The sequence below is a fragment of the Leptodactylus fuscus genome, chromosome 2 (genome assembly GCF_031893055.1).
Source record: "Leptodactylus fuscus isolate aLepFus1 chromosome 2, aLepFus1.hap2, whole genome shotgun sequence".
In the NCBI taxonomy this organism is placed as follows: domain Eukaryota; kingdom Metazoa; phylum Chordata; class Amphibia; order Anura; family Leptodactylidae; genus Leptodactylus; species Leptodactylus fuscus.
Window position 1 is genome coordinate 190,051,599 of NC_134266.1, and position 14,851 is coordinate 190,066,449.

The following is a 14,851-nucleotide window of genomic DNA, read 5'->3' on the forward strand; positions in this document are numbered from 1 at the left end:
TTAGACAACCCATTGAATCGAACATGCGCTATGTAATTCTTTATTTCCCCTGTGGTGGCGCTGCAGGGAAAACAGATTCTAGCTGTTTGCTGGGGGTTATAGCATGGGGACACTTTGATCAGCTTGGCAACCTTCTAATAAGAAGCAATTGTCCGGTGTGAAGAATTGCTGTAATGATTTGCTGGCCTTTAGAATTCAGTCAGTTTCTCATACAAATGTCAAGAGGTAAGGCTGTGTTCACACGCGTACTGGAGACATTGCTTGCACTATCAGATTTGATGGCATGCAATAGTGCTGCTTGTGTGGGCACCAGACTGTGCTGAGTTATAATAGGGGCAGGCTGACTGGTATCATTGGTATGTTACATCAACATAGCCTAAGGCTTCAGTCACATGACTGTAGTTTTGATCCATGTGCTATCTGTTTTTATGGGCACCATGTATGTCTATAGTTTTCACTGGTTAGTGTGTGGCCTAAAGAAATGAGCTTCAAAATGTGGAGCAGGTCCTATTCTTGTCTGTTTTTGAGATTGTCTATTCATTTAAGTGTACGGGTCTGTGAAAAATATGACCAGCACTTGAATGTCAATCTGTGTGCCATTCATTCTTTTTTTTTTACTGACCAATACATTGCATATAGTCATGTGCAGGAACCCTAAAGGTATGTTCACACAGCTTCTTCTTGCTATGATTCTACCCTTGATATCCACGCTTCAGGATAAAAAAAATAAATAAAAATTCCTTTTTCGTTGCTAATTCTGCATGAAATACCATACGCTACATCCTTTGTACTGTAACATTAGATGTGGATGTTTTCTTGTTTATTTTCTTAATTCTCTATAGTATTATACGAGCTGCTATCGTATATACCATCTCTTAGTGGAAATGCTTGTACATTGCTATAGAATCAAATGTGCTGTCCATTAAAGCTTAGAAGACACAGTGGATTCAGCAACATATTGCTTATCGATTGGCTTTTTATTAAGCTCTTCCCATCCCTGGCTGCAGTATTGTGCATTCGTGCAGGGTTGCGTGGTGCAGTGAAAGAGTTAGTCGGTGCCCTGTCACCAGTACATCAATAGACGTCTGTATTGCCTCTAGCGAGTGAAGCTGCTGGCTGCTGCCATGTTGGGTGTTGGCTCATATGAGTTCACACTTTCCACTTCTGATCCTGCAGCTCATAATTGTTGCTTTTTCCATTGTGTTTCCTGAGGAACAGAGAGCGTTGCACCTAATGCTACTCTGTCCTTTCCAGAAAAATTCTTTAAAGTTTTTACTGCTGCTTCTTTGTGCCATATGAATACGTGTAAAAGAGGCAGTCACAAGATAACCTGACCTACCATTGTGGTGTGGAACTACAAGAAGAAGAAAGTCCATAGCGCCTGGCAGGTCATGCTGGGCCTGGCTTATCTAGTACATTTCCTACATTGGTGCCCCTCCAGACAATGATTGAAAGCATGCCCCTATAGTGTGCGGGTAGTTTCTAGTGAGATGGTTTCTGTTATGATAATGTTTAGCTTTCTGGCCACAGGGGGAGAGGAAATTCGGACATGGTGAAGAGAACCTTGTTTGTACTAGGAGTTGGGTGGTAGCCAGGAGGTCTAATACTGCAGCAGCAATCTTAATCTGAAAACAATACGTACCTTTGTAAAGGGCTGTCGTGTGGATTATACCAGTGAACGGGAAAGGTTCAGGGCTGGTAATGTGAAATGCTGCACCACTTCATATGATATTCAACTGTTTTGGTCATGTATGTAATGTAAGCAGCTGTGCAAGGACCACTGCCGAAAGAAAGTTACTGTACTTCATAACATGTATGTAAGATTAAAAAAAATATTTTCATCATATAATGTGCTAATATGGTGGAAATTGTAACCTGACTATATTACATCTACTTGAATATTTATTGCAGCTAGTTACGTATAGAGTCTATGTGGGCATATACATTATATTGCAGTATACTCGCTACCCAATGTGGGCAATGTGTTGGCATGTCCATTCTTAGCTTTGCAAAGTGCTGGTGGGGAATGGAAATCTGTGTTCTTTCTCTACTGCTGATGACCCAACTCTGGGTCTCAATTGACTCCGCTCTACTTTATGCGCAGGAGAAAAGCTTAGTCAGGGGGCCACACGGTGGCTCAGTGGTTAGCACTGCAGCCTTGCAGTGCTGGAGTCCTGGTGTTCAAATCCTGCCAAGGGCAAAAAACCATCTGCAAGGAGTTTAACCATCCTCATGAAGAGACCTCTATAGAGTCTCGAACGTTCGATATGTCATCAAAAAACTTAAGTTAGCCATTAAAAAAAGGTATCAACTACTGAGGACTTCTCTCAAAAAATTTCTTTCATTTCATATCCACGGGCTAATACGGTACAAGGATATTTTTTCTTATACATAAACCCTGTCATTCTTCTTTTTGACTGACAATCTTCTGTTTTTTTGCTAGGTTGGACAACATCAGTGTATTATTGTTAGTGACCGGTTTACCAAGCAAAGGTTCATTGGGGTTAGTCTGAGCTTTCTTCATAGGTGGTAACTTCTGAAGTTCTCGCCTTCAAGGTCAAGTCCACAACCTGTTGACAACGGGAATTTTTTTTTTTTTTTTTTTTTTTTTTAATATAAGATTTACACAGCTGCCACATCTAGATCATGTCCCTGTGGGTTATGGCTGCACAATAGTCCGATTGTTTGGACTGAGTTTCCTCATTACAATTGAGAATAGATTTATGCCTTGTGTAAAAGCTTTGTATGGGAGCAGTGCAAGACACATACCCTGTATGAATACTTTGTGAACGGGTTAGATCCTTTCAGTCTTACTTGTCATTAGTCATCTTAAAGGAATGCTGTCACATTGTACATGCAGCATGGTATAGAGCAGCAGATGCTGCACACATTTATGTATAGTCTTGCAGGAAATGCTTCAGAAAATTAATGTATTTCAACCATTTAGGTCCCTGCTCTCTCCATGCTTAGGGGTCCAGTGGGCAGTCACTCTCTGTTTGTACAGTCATACAGTGGAAGCTATCAGTCCCTGAGGACCACCTACTGGACTACTAAGCTTGGAAAGGGCACTGTCTAATAAAGTATGTTATCCTGAATGTTTCCACATAAATGGAATATCAATCTGTTCAGATCCTGCTCTATAACATGATACTTGCAGATTAGGTACCATGTTCAACACTAGTTCCCTTTATATATGGTGTTTAAAGAACAGTCACACACACACTTCTTTAATCCCTTCCTGCTCTGTGTTGTGCTGTTACACCGCACTGAGCATATTGGTAACTCTCAGCACCATAATAGTATGGTGCATTTCTGCTTGTGCATCTCTTCTGGGTTCTGGCTGTATTTATAGAGCTGGGACTTGGGCCTAGCTGTGCGAATTGGAAAATGGCCCTACGGTAATAAATAAATAAACAACCTACTAAGGGGAATTTATCAAGATTGGCGCATATTTCACCAAATTAGTATTGACAGCACTGGTGGGAGATGTGTACAAATTAAGAGGAGTCTGGCGTAGACTTCAGGTATAAATTACATTAGTTTTCTGCCATGAGTTCATAGTAAATTTGTTGGACCAAGGCCCCCCTGCACTTCTCTGCCCACTTTTCTCAAAACAATGGTGAACTGCTTTTTTGCCAGAAACTGACATGAGCAGTAAAGTTCCTCCAATATGTTTGCATAATAATAAAATAGTAGAGAGGACTGCAGAACATTGATGTGAAAAACATACTTTTGTGCAACATCTATCACACATCTACTTTGGGAATGTGTCCAATGGGTCTATTCAAAAGTTATTTAATAAAAAACAAAAGCAAAAACTGATGTGCATTATCTTTGTTGATGAAAGCAGAAATAGATATTGCTATGTGAATAGATCCGTTGAAGTTTGTGATCTCTATAATGGCCATGTGATAGCCGTTTCCAAAACATGAACATGCATAGACAGATGCTGACTTTTTTTTTTTTCACAGGCATTAGGTCCGTGAAAAACTGCACTTCTATGTGCATAAGTCCTAATGGCCAATGCATACGACAGTCCCATCCATGGGAAACAGTCCATGTGTGAACTGATCTCGACTGTGTGTGTAGGAGTTGACTATGATGCAGTGAGTTCCTGAACAGTCCGATTACTGCAGTAATGGCGCTATCATGGCGTGATCAGGCGGTTTGGGAGCTTATTGCATCAGAACTGGCTAGGATGTAATGGCTGCTATGCATATGTCCAAGTTCAGTCCGGGTCATGTGCAAGGGCTCTAAGACTGTATGTAACTGGAAACAAGTTCTGCTTGTGGTAGTCACTGGAAGGTAGTTACATTTCCAATAATTTTAAGCACTGTAGCTTTTCACCTCATTCATATTTGACTTTTCCTCTCCTCTCCAGTTTCACTTCTTCCTCTGACTTTATCCATCTTTTTGGAGGGTTCTGTGTAGTAAGGCTAGGAATACACAAGAACTTGAAGTCACACAACATTAAGATTGCCCATGTTATTGATCCATTAAACCCGGCAGGGTTGGACTTATCGTAACTGTTGGGTCATGGTTGTGGCAACTATTGTGTTACAACATTGCCAAATTTGTCATCATTTCTTCTAGTCCATAAGTAGCTTTAGCAGATATTACAACAACCCATGTTTTAGTCCAACTTCACACAATTTCTGCTTTCTAAGGGCTAGTTCACACGTAAATTACGTGTGGCTTATTTTGGTCCTGAAAAAAACCGCTTCCTAATTAGGAAGCGTTTTTTGGACCTTGCCGCACTTTTCGTGGAGCGGTTTTAGGCTTCCAAAAATGCCAGGCGGTTTTCCCCTCCCATAAAGTGAATGGGCAGCAAAAAAAAAGTGTCACTTTTTTTTCTGCACGGTTTTTGCAAAAAAGTGACGCGTTTTTATGCAAAAAAAAAAAAAACGTAGAAAAAAAGCCCGTTTTTCGCTTCCCATTCACTTCTATTGCTGTCTTCAGGCGGAAAACGCCTGAAGAAAGGGCATGTTGCTTCTTTTTTTCCCCTAGCGAAAAAAACGCTAGCAGAAAAAAAAAAGCTAGCCCTCTACATAGACCACCAATCTATGGAGGCGGATTTTGAGGGGAAATCCGCTGTCAAAATCCGCCTCCTTGTCCCCGTGTGAACTAGCCCTAAATACACTTGTGTTGTATCTTTTGGTAGATGAAGTATTTTGACCCCCTACTATTGCTTTTCCTGCCATGGAGTCCACATAGCATTCTTGGAGTGAGTGGCGATGTTCTTGACCTCTGTGCTTTTCTAACCTCTGTCTTTTGTAGTAGTCAGAATGAGATGTTAAGCAGCATGTCTGACCCAGATGTCTTGAAACAGGTGGCTTGGTGAAATAGCTCTGTTCTCAGAAGTTGACAAGTGTGAGAACCTTGCCATTGCTGCAGAGTTGCTGTAGTTTAGCTTCTGGTTACTTATTGTCAGTAAAAGTCTTATGGGTATGAATATTACATAGGTCATCTGTCTGATCAGCAGTGGTCTGAGACCTGACTAGCAAACACTGTGGCCTCTTCAACCAGTGGGAATCCCACATGTCATGAATAATTTGCTGGAAAACTGCTTTTAAAACATGCATGCAAAAAAATCATTGTGCAAACCCAGTCTAGTGGTATTCAATCCAATCTTCAGTATGAGCTGGTGCCCTTCAGAGTTTTGTATTTCAGGTGCATTACTATTGTAGATGCCGGAGCACTAAACACACGGCTCAGCACATATTTTAGTGGGGTTGTACTTTGTTGATACCTGGTATATGTTATGTGCATTGTAAGATCTATGTAGGCTTTGTGGGAGGATGAGGGTGGTATGTGTGCCGTATCTCTCCAGTGGTTTTCTCAGCTGTTTGTTTTCCCAATAGCAGTAGTATTGGTGTTTCTGTATGGAGTATCCAAAGACAATATTGTATCAGCTGTTATCTGGCATCCCATACATACATATAGATCTTATGTCTATCACATTTTGTGGAGATTGTGTATCGCTTTGTGTTTGCAGTTCTTTGCAAATCTATCATTTGTGCATTGTAAGCTGTTAGTGATAGCTAGGGGATGACCTTAATACATTCATGCACCCCTAATACTAATAGGTCAGGCTACTCTTACACCTGGGCTTGGCCCATCATTTTGAGGCAAATTTTCACTAAAATCACTAGAATGTATTGGCCCCTTTTTATTATTCAGAGTCAGATTGAAAAAATGAACAGACTGATGGGTGTAAGCTGGAGCTTATCAGCTGTTCACACGAAGTTTTTTTTCTATAATTACATATTTTTCCAATTTTATTATAGTCAGGTACGCTTATCAGTTATCACTTATGAAGATAGGTTTATGTAATGCTATGCCATTCTGTTAATATACACCCCACACATGTGCTCTTAAATGCAATGCAAATGTAGCGTGAACAGAACCACAAGGGCAGTGACCCACTATTTACCTGGATGTTGCTATATCCAGTCCTCGGCTGCTGATTTTCACTTCTGTATATGAGAAATACCAATGACTATCAGCTGGATTTTATTAGACCGTGTGGTTTTCCTGTAATGATATCCAGCTGAGTCCTCAGTGTTTCACTTATACAGAAGTGAAACATTGGGGACAGCGAGAGGCCATAACCACGTCCCAGGTACGCTGTGTCACCATCCTAATTTCTGGCCATTTCAGTTTGAGCAGCTTGAATCCTAGATTTCCCCTGACAGCAGATATGGGGTGGAGGAAGCATCAGCTGCTGCGTTTCAGCTGCCCAATATTTTTGCTCTCCAGGGAGAGGATCCGACTGCAGAGATGTCTGGCAGTGGTTTTCTCCACATTCAGAGCACGTGCATGCTTGGCCTTGCGTGTAGGTTTATGGAGAAGGTGGACAGCTGTCTAAAGTATTTGGCCCACTTTATTCTATGTTCTTGTTGTTGAGACTCTTCTTGTTGTCGCTCTTGCTGTTGAGACTCTTTATTACTGCCACACAAAATTAAACTCTGCAAGTGCTATTCTTACGCTGCCTTTTCCACTTTCCAAATAGGGAGTTGTGTTGTGCGCAGGACTATAAAGGATTATCAAGACTGGATTGCAGTATACCGGTCTTCATGAATTCCTCTATCCGTACACAGATTTTGTCCCCTATTTTCACTCTGACACAGGATATCAAGACTGGAGTGGTCAAGCCAGTTTTGATAAATTTTCCCCATTCAATCTGATGGAACATAAAGATTTTCTATTTTTAGAAATTTGACAGATAATGGATTTGTTGGTAGCCTTTTAAAATCACTTTGGTAATGCCTGTAAAAGCTCCGTTATAAGCTGAAGCTATGATGCTAGCATGATCAGGGTCTTACATCGCTTCTAGATGCAGAACCTGCTAAGTATGTACTCAGTATAAGCTCTGTCTTGTGATCATTTTCATCATAGTATATTTTTTTTTTATGTTTCTAAATTGGAAACTAAGGGGCTGGTGTTACGTAGGAGCGTAAGAATTGAATCACTTTCCAGATTTAAAGCTGCGATGTTGAGAAATATATGCTGTGATCTGGGTTTCACATAGTGATTCAGCCATTAGCTCATTGCTGGAGCGGCTGCATATAAAGATCATCACGAGAAATCATGAAACATTCCTGCTCAGCTGAACGTGCAAAGTGAACTGCTGATACCCGGCCAGCGTCATGCACCAGGAGCCTCCTCACTGTAATGAAATAATGGGGACAGGGATTCCTTTCCTCCAGCTGTCACAGTGCTGGCTGTGTTGCGATGCTGAATTATGGTACTATTATTTCAATCTGTAAACAAATGCGTATGTGTTTGCTATGGGCTCGGGAGATTTTCTGCTTCTGGAGTGAAGACAGAGAGGGAAGGCGTTTACAATAGTGTATGGCCATTGTGCTATACAAATAAAAATCCTGACTATATCATGTGACCCATATATTTATTACCTGAAATCTTCATTTGCTGGAGGTGTCAATCATTGCTTTCACTTACATGATTTGTTGCTGGACCATTCTATCAGAACAAATATCCAAGACCTCAAGACTACTACATGGATGGTTTGAAAATGACCCCGCCGTTATACACTCACCGGCCACTTTATTAGGTACACCTGTCCAACTGCTCGTTAACATTTAATTACTAATCAGCCAATCACATGGCGGCAACTCAGTGCATTTAGGCATGTAGACATGGTCAAGACAATCTCCTGCAGTTCAAACCGAGCATCAGTATGGGGAAGAAAGGTGATTTGAGTGCCTTTGAACGTGGCATGGTTGTTGGTGCCAGAAGGGCTGGTCTGAGTATTTCAGAAACTGCTGATCTACTGGGATTTTCACGCACAACCATCTCTAGGGTTTACAGAGAATGGTCCGAAAAAGAAAAAACATCCAGTGAGCGGCAGTTCTGTGGGCGGAAATGCGTTGTTGATGCCAGAGGTCAGAGGAGAATGGCCAGACTGGTTCGAGCTGATAGAAAGGCAACAGTGACTCAAATAGCCACCCGTTACAACCAAGGTAGCCAGAAGAGCATCTCTGAACGCACAGTACGTCGAACTTTGAGGCAGATGGGCTACAGCAGCAGAAGACCACACCGGGTGCCACTCCTTTCAGCTAAGAACAGGAAACTGAGGCTACAATTTGCACAAGCTCATCGAAATTGGACAATTGAAGATTGGAAAAACGTTGCCTGGTCTGATGAGTCTCGATTTCTGCTGCGACATTCGGATGGTAGGGTCAGAATTTGGCGTCAACAACATGAAAGCATGGATCCATCCTGCCTTGTATCAACGGTTCAGGCTGGTGGTGGTGGTGTCATGGTGTGGGGAATATTTTCTTGGCACTCTTTGGGCCCCTTGGTACCAATTGAGCATTGTTGCAACGCCAAAGCCTACCTGAGTATTGTTGCTGACCATGTCCATCCCTTTATGACCACAATGTACCCAACATCTGATGGCTACCTTCAGCAGGATAATGCGCCATGTCATAAAGCTGGAATCATCTCAGACTGGTTTCTTGAACATGACAATGAGTTCACTGTACTCCAATGGCCTCCACAGTCACCAGATCTCAATCCAATAGAGCATCTTTGGGATGTGGTGGAACGGGAGATTCGCATCATGGATGTGCAGCCGACAAATCTGCGGCAACTGTGTGATGCCATCATGTCAATATGGACCAAAATCTCTGAGGAATGCTTCCAGCACCTTGTTGTATCTATGCCACGAAGAATTGAGGCAGTTCTGAAGGCAAAAGGGGGTCCAACCCATTACTAACATGGTGTACCTAATAAAGTGGCCGGTGAGTGTATATGTGTCATGTTAGGGACCCTCATTAAATTGGGTCTCATCCATAATAGTTGACGGTGTTGTTTTGCACCAATAGAGGTAGGGCCTTCATTATATTTACATATACTGTTTATTTCATACAAAGGTTAATTGAGGTTATTCCTGTGGGTTAGCATACTTCAGAGAGAAAAATGCAGGAAACCCTGTAGGCAGCTTGTTATAGAGCAGGAGGAGCTGCAAAGGTAATGTATAGCTTTGTGGGAATAGATCTCGTGTAATCTGTCATTCAAAGCTCTGCTCGGGCTATGTGAGAAGTCAAAGAGGTAGTGTTATTGGTGATGGACACCCCCGCCTCCTATGGCTGTCTATACAATAATAACTGTCAATCACTTAGAGAACCACCTCCTTGACGACTTTACTTATTATTATTATTATTATTGTTTATTTATATATATAGCACCATTAATTCCATGGTGCTTTACATTTGAGGGTTACATACAATACACAGAATATACAGGCAGATATAATACTAACAGTGATCGACTGGCACAGTGGGGTAGAGGGCGCTGCCCGCAAGGGCTTACAATCTACATAGAGCAGAGATTTAAATGCAAATCTATCAATCTACTCAACTCCGCCTGCTCTATAACATGCTGTACATTCCATATGTTCCTTTTAAAGAGTTTGCCCCATCATGACAGTCTTTTTATTTTGGTTGACTACTTCCCTGGCATAGAACCAATCACCAAAGCCAGGTGCCCGGTTTCTGGAGTTCTGCGCTGGCCAATGAGGGGCACATTTGAGGTATCTCCCTATTTCATAATATAGCATCATACTTTTTTTTCAAAGTCGGCTTGTGGGGGACCTGGTACACTCCATCGGCTGTGCCCCCTGTATGTCGCTTTGTGCTGCAGGTTTTTCTCCACATATGGATGAGACTTAGTTAAATCTCAACTATTACGAGCTACTATCCATCAGAGGGTTAACCATTGGCAAGTCTGCAGTGACTACCTGCTGCAAGTATGTGATGCGTGACCCCAACTGCATACATGTGCACTAGTTACATCAGCTATCTGGAATTAATGTATTGAGAAATATGGTGTTCTGGCTACCTTTTACTATGCATTCATTGCATTCATTTACTATCTAGATTTTTTTTCCACAGCAGGGCCCCCAATACAATGCGCCTGTAAGAATACATCATAATCATGAATGTGAAGTGTTTATGTCATGCCATGTGATACTATTGTGTAAGATTCCTTTGTATAACTAGTAGGTAAATATACCGTTGCCTGGTTATTGTACATACAGCAGAGCTGTGTTACCTTTCTTGGCACAGGTGCTCAGTATGCTATGCCTTTAAGAGGGAGTCAGTGACTCGGAGGTAAGCCAGTTCAAGTAAAAAGTGAGACAGTCTGGAGTCCCCTCCCTTATGATTAGTACCAGATTACATGGGTGTGCACATTTCACAAAGGGCGCCGGTTACAGGTATCTTTCTCCATAGGATAATAATGGTAGCACACATACGTAGATTTTTCTGTAAGGTCTCCTAAAAAGAGGCCTCTCCTTATAGGGAGTATTCCTGCATGGATCCTTAAACTAGTGAAGAATGTCTCATTCCTGCTAGTACTGTGAGGACAACATCTGCTCCCCTAGCCGGAGACCTGGTGCACCATGCGCAGCGCAGCACTTGTGCCTTGTTTTCCTTGTGTCATGAAAACAGATCCTCCTTTTCCAGCCCGGACACTACCCCAGCCCCCTTCAGAGGCCGGCTCACAACTGCGCTGGATTTCTCACTAGAAAAGAACTCTCCAATTTTTTGTCTTTTTTTTTTTTTTTTTTCCTGCTCTGAGACTTCCAAAGCTGGGAGAGGCACTTCCCACTCCCTCTGCTTTTCTGACATGTTCGCTCATACTGAAGTACTGTGAAGAAATTTTTGGAGACCTGTTACTGGAACCGTGGCTCACTGAAGATGCAAAATAGGACAGGCACAGCCAAAAGTGTTAAGAAAGAACTGGTGATCGAGTCCCCTCAGCAGTATAAGGATGCTGCAGCAGCTGCCGCTGCCATGGAGGCTGAGCTGGAGGCAGAAAGGCACACTCCAGAGCTGGTAAGGGCAGACGAGAGCTGGGGTGTGCATGGCACTCACATCTATGGGCATTTGTGGTATATTACCAATGCTACGGGGCAGGGGGCATTCCCTGGTTCTAGGATTAATAGGTTGTTCAGTCTTACTACATTTTTTTGGTAATCGTGTATAGCGGAGTACTGTTTTAGGTATCCTCTGTCAATAATCACTCATGTACTTGTGACTATAATGTGTAATTCAGTAGATGAGCTTTACTTAGCTGGTAAAGGTTTGTGCATAATTTATGAGGTTTTAAAGCCAGGATATCCCTTTAATAGCCGTGACAGGTCGTCCATATGTACTGTTAGCCTATGTAAGATCTATAATTGTTCAGTGCTTGTTGTATTTAACCAGGTAACTGCAAAAGGTCATCAATAGGGTTAATGCTGTGTCCGCTCCAGTGTAGTGATGGGGGCAGCACGGGGGTCCGTGATATTATCGATGCTTGGTGCCGAAACCCAAGGGTATATTCATACAGAATGTATATATAAAATATATATATATATATATATGTTGTGCAGATAGATAATGTTTGTATGTTTTATAGTTTAAAGCAGAAAAGGGGTTACGAAAAAGAGGAAGGGGAGCTCAGGTGCTGATTTGGAAGACCAAACCAGGAGTACGTTTAAAAATCTGATCAAACCTTGAACATGTCACTTTAACTTAGTGTATCACAACTTTTACGTATAATATGTGGTTTGGTTTCTAAGTTCTAGTTGGCTTTTCTGTATAGCACAGCCAATGTCTCTAACATGTAGTATATAGATGTCTATTTATTTAGTTTTGAGCCTCTTACTGTAGTAGATGCTTTGGATACTTCTGTATCTACTCTCCTTGAGTCCAGGCTTATATTTCTGGCATGTTTTTGTACCACAGCATTTGGCACGTTGTAAAATGACAACACTTGTTGAAGATGGGGGGTAGGGGGATTTGTGCAGAAGCTAGAATGTCTAGTAATGTGAGAACGGGGTCTGTAATAAATGGAGTTGGCACATTGATCCATGTTTTAGAGAAGGTGTCAGATTTATAGGACAGGTACTACCATTACAGTGCAGCTTTTTATGCATTCTGGATTATCCTCATGTTCTTTATAGATATACATAGAAACCGTTTTCTTTTTGAAACTGTTTTATCACATTAAAAGTTAAATGAAAGTAAAGATTTTCCAGCATGTGATCTGCGATCACTTCTTCACATGTCTTAGCTGGATGGTTGGTTTCTTTGATGTTTGTGTAGGTGTCTTGGCATGGAGATGAATATATCAGAATGGTGAGCTGCCTTCGGTCTGTTGTGTTTGTGCTCTGTATGATCCTGAGAAAATCGCACTATAAGGGTTCTTCTTAATGTGCAGCTACCCCTGTGCTATACAGGTATCCCAAGTTATGGCCCATCTGAGGGGTCCAGGGGAATCTTTGTAATGGGATATATTTGATATATATATGCAGAGTTCCCTATTAACAAGTCTGATTGACACTTTTTTTGTCATGATTATTTTTGATCTGTGTAAGGTATGCATGTCACCTACAGTCATGTCTAAGTACAGTCTCATGCAGCTGTCACAGAAATTCGTAATCTGCAGCCTTGCTTTGGTGTTACTATATCTGAAATCTACCTCTTTATCAAAGGCTTGAGCTAATGGCCATTCTCCATGCTTTAGGCTAAAAGTGTAACTTTTTAAAAAATTTATTTATTTTTTTATTATATCAAGGGGTGTTTCTTGAACATTTTTGTAATATACTTTACCTAGCTAACGTCTTTTTAATAGAAATCAAGCTATAAAGTTCCCACTAGCAAGACCCTAAGCAGTGCCAGAGATAGTCTGTCCCATACACCTGTAGCTTTTGCCAAAGGATTGGGGTAAGGAGCGGTTACATCAAATCTGTACCTTTGGTGTCATTCAACCTAGAAAAAAAAACCTCTATTAGGAATATGATTTTTTTAATTTTTTTTTTTTTTTTATATGCAGAATGAATTGCTGCCTATAAGGGCCCCTTCACATGGCGTAAGAACGCCACTCATTTAGACCCGTACACGGGAGCGCTTCAAAACACATCCCATTCACTTCAATGGGAGCGCACATAAAGCCGACTTTACACACGCTCCCATTGAAGTGAATGGGATGTGTTTTGAAGCGCTCGCGTGTACGGGTCTAAATGAGTGGTGCGCTTACGCCGTGTGAAGGGGCCCTAAAGCTCACATTTACAACTATTACTTTATATCTAATACTGCAGATTTTCAAGTGATACCAAAATCATTTTTCTAGTTTGTATAAAATCTGAGATACAGCCACTTGAAGTGACCGTCCCCACTTTAGCAAATCTTAGCTTTCTACATACTGACAATATAAATGTGTACAGATTTTCCTTAGTAAAGTCTAAGATTTCCTTAGTAAAAGGAAGAACTTTTCTATTAAAAGAAAGTTAGATAGGTTAAGTAATAAAAAAAATAAATGTTCACAAAACACTCCCCCCAACTCAATAGCAAGAAAAAGATAAAATGGGAGTTACACATGAAGCTTTGTATAGGGAGCTGATTTCTGTGCCAGCAAGAATCTTCTAGTGACAGGAGATCCCAGTCCTACTATAATGTCCAGTAGAAGAATAAAGGAAGTTACTGTGATGGTTATGGAGTATAATAGTATACATTAACTTGTAAGGATCAGCTTTTTAGTTTCTGTATTTTCCATCTGCATTTAGAAAGCAAAACAAATATAAAACAAGTTTGGAAAGATTTCCCCGATCTACAGGAACCATGTGGAAAGATGTGATATGTACAATGAATGTATCCCCACGCCCTTGATTTCACCTTCTATGCACATTGTCCAAATCTATTCCACATCTGTGTGAAAATAGTTTCATGTCACTGGTCCAATATTTTGAGAGGGAAGAGGGGGAGCATCCTGAGCCACAGCTATCTGAAGGAATGAAACGTCTCAGCGTCTCCTTTATAATATATGCACATAAGGGAATGCCTTAGTTTCCCTGATTTTTTAGACCTACATTTGTGGTCAGTTCATGAAGTAGAATTCTAGCAAGGGGGGGTGGAGTAGGTACAATCCGACTTCTTTGGGAAAATCTTCAGGCTTCTTAGGATGTATAGCTATATACCAGTGGTTCTCAACCTTTCTAATGCCGTGACCCCACAATACAGTTCCTCATGTTGCGGTGACCCCATTCAGTTTGGAACACGCGTCCAAAACGGCGTGCGTTCTAGCTGAATAGCACTGCTGCAAACGGCTTCTCAGTGGCTAAAGCCATCAGAAATATGTATTTTCTAATGGCTTTAGGCATACCTTGCAACTTTTGAAGATTAGAAAGAGAGAGAAAATATGCGGCGCGCGTGAATTTAGCTCCGCCCACTTTGTGTTGACTCCGCCCATTCTCATTCATTTTTCATGTGCTCCCACACAGTATAATCCTCCTAGTCACCCGTCTCCCCCGGTTTCATATAACCCCTCCATCTCTGCCCCC

The 14,851-nt window shown here is 41.5% G+C and overlaps 1 protein-coding gene across 13 annotated transcripts in view; it reads left to right on the forward strand.

The window, feature by feature from the left end:
• The window catches only part of DOCK9 (dedicator of cytokinesis 9), a 203,178-nt gene that overhangs the window by 46,179 nt on the left and 142,148 nt on the right, over nucleotides 1–14,851 (forward strand). For 2 of the 13 annotated variants that reach the window (XM_075265307.1, XM_075265315.1), the window contains exon 1: nucleotides 11,114–11,363. The exons of the other annotated variants lie outside the window; for them this stretch is intronic. In XM_075265307.1, coding sequence (XP_075121408.1) covers nucleotides 11,226–11,363 — 138 coding nt within the window. In that variant the 5' untranslated portion in view covers nucleotides 11,114–11,225. Of the gene's footprint in view, nucleotides 1–11,113; nucleotides 11,364–14,851 lie in introns of those variants that run through there. 13 annotated transcript variants of the gene reach the window in all.